At 34.6% G+C, this 5,000-nt stretch overlaps 2 protein-coding genes across 2 annotated transcripts in view; one reads left to right on the forward strand and one right to left on the reverse strand.

Annotated features, from left to right (window-relative positions):
- LOC119579451 overlaps positions 1-836 on the forward strand; it is a 53,394-nt gene extending 52,558 nt beyond the window's left edge. Inside the window, 1 exon segment of the mRNA XM_037927263.1 lies at positions 77-836. Within this exon segment, the coding sequence (XP_037783191.1) occupies positions 77-799 (723 nt within the window). The 3' untranslated portion in view covers positions 800-836.
- Positions 837-2,592: 1,756 nt separating this feature from the next.
- The window catches only part of LOC119579705 (receptor-type tyrosine-protein phosphatase kappa-like), a 39,765-nt gene continuing 37,357 nt past the window's right edge, over positions 2,593-5,000 (reverse strand). The window contains 1 exon segment of the mRNA XM_037927609.1: positions 2,593-4,995. Coding sequence (XP_037783537.1) covers positions 4,921-4,995 — 75 coding nt within the window. The 3' untranslated portion in view covers positions 2,593-4,920.

The following is a 5,000-nucleotide window of genomic DNA, read 5'->3' on the forward strand; positions in this document are numbered from 1 at the left end:
AATGGTTTTTCAAATAGGCTAATGGTATATGCAAATGATTAATTTAATTCTAAATCACTTTTAATTTTTCTTCAAGGATTCGAGGCCACCTTCACGCACAAAGCCAAAGCCACCAAAAAAGCCAGAACGTTTAAGCCTTCAGAGGACTACAAGCCTGCAAAGCGTAGATGAAGGAATGTCAACCTCTCATTCAAGTTCCCGCTATAATACGCTCCATAATTGGCCTTCGCTTGACACTGACTTGAATGATAAAGACTATGACCTCCAGTCCCAAACAATCTATGAACAAAATTCTGAGAGACCAGATGACAGACTCCAAGACCGCTCATGCAGCAGATACCAAGGACGATATCACCACAGATCTAGAGACAGAAAGATGGAACAATATTCCTCAAGTCCAAACTCTGAAGGAAGTGTCTGGATGGTTGTTAATGGCAGTCTACCTTCTGTAGAAAAGTTGAGTAGACGGCCAAGTCCTCAGGGTGCTGCTTCTACTTCAGTTCATGAGGGGTATCCAACACATAGTCCCCTGAGGCCACATTCACCTGATGCTGCAGTTCACCTAGAAGCAGACCACACTAGAAGTCGTGATTTAGATGTGCCAGAAAATGAAACTTACTGTCATTCAGGGGTTTCTGCAGTTCCTCCATATGGTAATCATTATCACCATGGTCACAGTCACCAGCATCACTATACACATCATAAGCAGCATTCATTGCAGTCACCTCACAAGTCCCCTACACGATCTTCTGCCCTCAGTGTGGCCACCAGTCCTAGACCACATGAACAGTGGTGCTGAACAGTTATCCAGTTTTGCATCAAGATACTCCCCCCCCATAAATAATTACAGTATTGTATTTCTCTTAGTGATCTCATGGAAACTAAATGATAAAGTTTAGTGCAGCTGTGAGACATAGCTAGATTGCACAAGAAGTATACTAAGATAAGAAAACAGTGAATTTGTAAATTCAGAGACATTTATGACAATACTTTCTTATCTTGCTAATATGTAGTAATAAGATTTGAGATATGATATTTAGTTAATTCAATATATACTTCTGTGAATACAAGAACTGCAAGCTGCTTTATTTTCTGTACAGAATTTTGTAAGTTAATAAATATGTTTGTCTGAAAAGTGGATTTTATCTTTATAGAATACTTTATGTTACCATGCATGGGAAAATGAAAGGGCATATTTTCTGGAAACTTTATTTGTATAAACAGGGACAAAAGACCATCATTCCTGAACAAGAAAGGCAAAGTGTCAACCCAGAGGGACTTTGGCCATGTGCACAGCACATGACCGAACACCACCCTGTGTTGGGGAATTGTGCAAAAACAATAGTGTATCCCATTTCTTCCTCTGCAAAATTGAAGTTTTTGTCAAATATACAAGGTATATAATGTACTGGTACTTTGCATGATTTTTATGATTGAGTCCTAGTTTATTTGGATATTTAAAAGCATTTAGGTATTTCTTCTTAAACAAGGTTATAAAACTTTCCCAAATTTATGCATACGTGTATCAAAGCTATGAACATCAACCAATAACAACCACATTAAAAAAAAAAAAAAAATCATTTTATAAACAAATAACAGAGGATTAAAATCAATGAACGAAATTTCAATTAAATACAATAGCTTTTCAGAGGATACCTATTTGATAAATCATATTATTTTCATTAACATCACAAAAGTCAACATTGCAGACACTCTAGCACAAATGGGTGAGGGTGATGTGTAAAAACTTCAAGTATATTATGGCTATTTTATGTTCTTGGCTTTATTCAGCATATTTAACATTACCTGAAACATTTCACTGTACCATGAAATAATACCCAGTTTTAGACACAGTTTTGCTCTTACTAAAAGTAAGTATATATACCACGGTTTACCATCTTTAAAATAACCTAAAACTTTCTGAGTTAAAGACATACATTTTAATGGAAAAGATGCCACATGCATCTCTTTACTATATGTGTTTATTTGACCACTGACAAAGAAAAACATGTATTTGACAGTTATAACAGAAAAAGAGCAAGAGGCGATTTTCATCAGAGGCACAATTCAAGATTAACATAGAAGGCATCTATTTTGCCCATAAATCTATCTTTCTGTCTGTCTATTTATCTACCTATCCATCTATGCTATATGATTCATTATGTATGTATATAATAATTTGTCAGCAAATGTGAATGTGTGTGTGTGTGTGTGTGTGTGTGTGTGTGTGTGTGTGTGTGTGTGTGTGTGTGTGTGTGTGTGTGTGTGTGTGTGTGTGTGTGTGTGTGTGTGTGTGTGTGTGTGCGCGTGGGAGTGCATGTGGGTGTGTGTATCAAAAATTACTTACTTATGTAATGTGAAATATATAGACTATATTTCAGACATAGAAATACAACTTTACACTCAAACAAAATGCATACATACATATATACATAATACATACACACAAACATAACTATATACATACAATACACGCATGCATCCAAGTACATGTGTACATACACATATACACACATACATACATACACACACACACACACACACACACACACACACACACACACACACACACACACACACACACACACACACACACACACACACACACACACACACACACACACACACACACACACACACACACACACACACACACACACACACACACACCTTACATTCCTGCATACATCTGAATACTCATATTTACAGTTAAATCCAGTACATAACTTTCAGAAATCGTTGTGTTTCTTTTTTAATCAAGATTAAATAGATTGTCATAGATAATCAGACCTGGTTATGTGCTTTCCTAGTAACAAGTTTTAATGAAGTTTTCCCTTATTTTAATTTTGAGTGCAAGGATAACATTCTTAGTTTGAAACATTCCATATTGTCAAAATCTTATGTATATATAAATGGCAATACAATGTAGTGAACATTAATGACCATTTTTCTGGGGACATAACTTCTGAATACATATGTATATAATAACAACATGAAAAGTAAAGAAAAAGAGACAACAAAGTATGAGACACGGAAAAAAGTGAGAAAAGAGGGAATGAATAAAATATCGAAAACATTTCAAGGTAAAATAAAATTCACGATTGTAAAATTAGAAAAGAGAGAGAATGAAAAAAAGAAAAGAAAAAGAAAACCATGTGAAAAAAAAGACAGAAAGAAAACATCAAGAATAATGATAACACACCTACTCCTCCACCTCCAACAGATTACATTATTAAGAATCTCATTTGCTGTGAATGGCATGATGCAATTCCGTACTTTGGGTGCATTGGCTAAATATATATATATATATGTAAAAGAAAAAAAAAAAAGAAAAAAAAAAAAGAGATGCTCATCTACCATTATCAAAATTGTTATATATTTTCCTAGTTGCAACTTTCTTCACTATATCTAAAAAAGATGAAAAGTTTGAGCAATGATTAGCAACCATTTATGAAGTTTATTGCGTTAGGTGTGCCAAAGCTGGTTTCATCCCCGAAGTACAGAGGTGGCCAGTAGGTCAGGAAGAAAGGGAAAGGAATGCTTGTATTGGGCTAAATCTCTTAAGCCAGGCTGTCATCTTACCATTTAAAATAACTATAAACAGCTAGGCAATGACTTATATACAAATATCTTAAAACATAATTTATCAAAGACCCTATTCACTCAAAGAAATGACGTGCTTGGCTTCTGAACGGCTCTTTAACCTACATGAAGTGGAGAATTCTAGTGGTAACATGACTGATATTCACTGGTATTATTTGTAAAATTGAGCTGTATTATGTGCTAACAGTTCCAGATTACAAAAACGGAAAAATAAAAAATAATGAACTAATAGGATTCCCAGTTAAGACTGAGGAAATATGTACTTTGCATCCTTCTGTAGCAAGAGAGGCCCAGACCCCTATTACAAAGGCTTGCTTATTGAAATTGACAGTGAAGAATCTAGCACAACTACATAATATCTAATCATAATGGTCTTTTGTAAGTGAGAAATACTAATATCTCAAATAATCAAGAGGAATATATATTCAACTTAGCATTTAAAAGCAAAAATGCTTTAGCTTATAACAATAATCCTTTAGTGCACTGCAGCTAGTATAAGAATTCACCACCTGGGTGTTCATTTATATAGACAACAAAGAACAGAACAATAGATACACCAACTTCAGTAATCTTATCACTGTAATTATTTTGCACCATAAATTCAATTACATTAGGTAAAATATTATATATGCCTGATAAAAAAACATGAAACTAACAAGCATAATACAAAATCAAGCCAGCAAATACTCTTACCTACAATATATAAAAAAAGAAAAGACACTGTGAAAAAAATTGTCCTCTATAATGTACAAAGATGGTATTATTAAAACTTTAAGATACAAAAATAAGTTTATGAATATTTCAAAAAACTAATATTTGCATAAAATTGTGGCCATTCAAAAAGATTATTTTTTTAATAGTGCAAAATAGAGTGTGTCCCATACCATTCCATATAGAACTAACCGTTAAAAGCCATGTAACAAAGCACATCATTAACAACAACAACGAACTCCAGTTAGACTGATACAGCACAGACTGTAGGTAACAAAATGTCATTTTCAGTTTCTCTTGACATTTCCAGTGTCAGAGATCTTGGTGCCTGTTCCTATCATTTTCTTCTTTTGCTGTGGTTCTTGTCTCCATTATTCTTCATTCTGCAAAGAATCACATCACATTCAACATTATGAAAGTCCATAATGCATGCAGGATCAGGGTTATAGCACAGGCTCAGAAGGGTCATGGAACTTCCTTGGCTTAAGTTCACAACACTTCTCAGGATTAGTTCATAACACTTCGATGATTAATAGCTTGTCATCATGTGTTCAAGGGGGGTTTTGGTCCTATTGGGTTCACATCCACCTGCCCCACCAGCCGGTCTCATTTCTTTACCTCCTTTGAAAGGAAATGAAGTACATAATGGAGTACCAGATCATAGCAATACTTGTACTCCGTCTGTA

This window comes from Penaeus monodon, chromosome 12 (assembly GCF_015228065.2).
Source record: "Penaeus monodon isolate SGIC_2016 chromosome 12, NSTDA_Pmon_1, whole genome shotgun sequence".
NCBI classification, from domain to species: Eukaryota; Metazoa; Arthropoda; class Malacostraca; order Decapoda; family Penaeidae; genus Penaeus; species Penaeus monodon.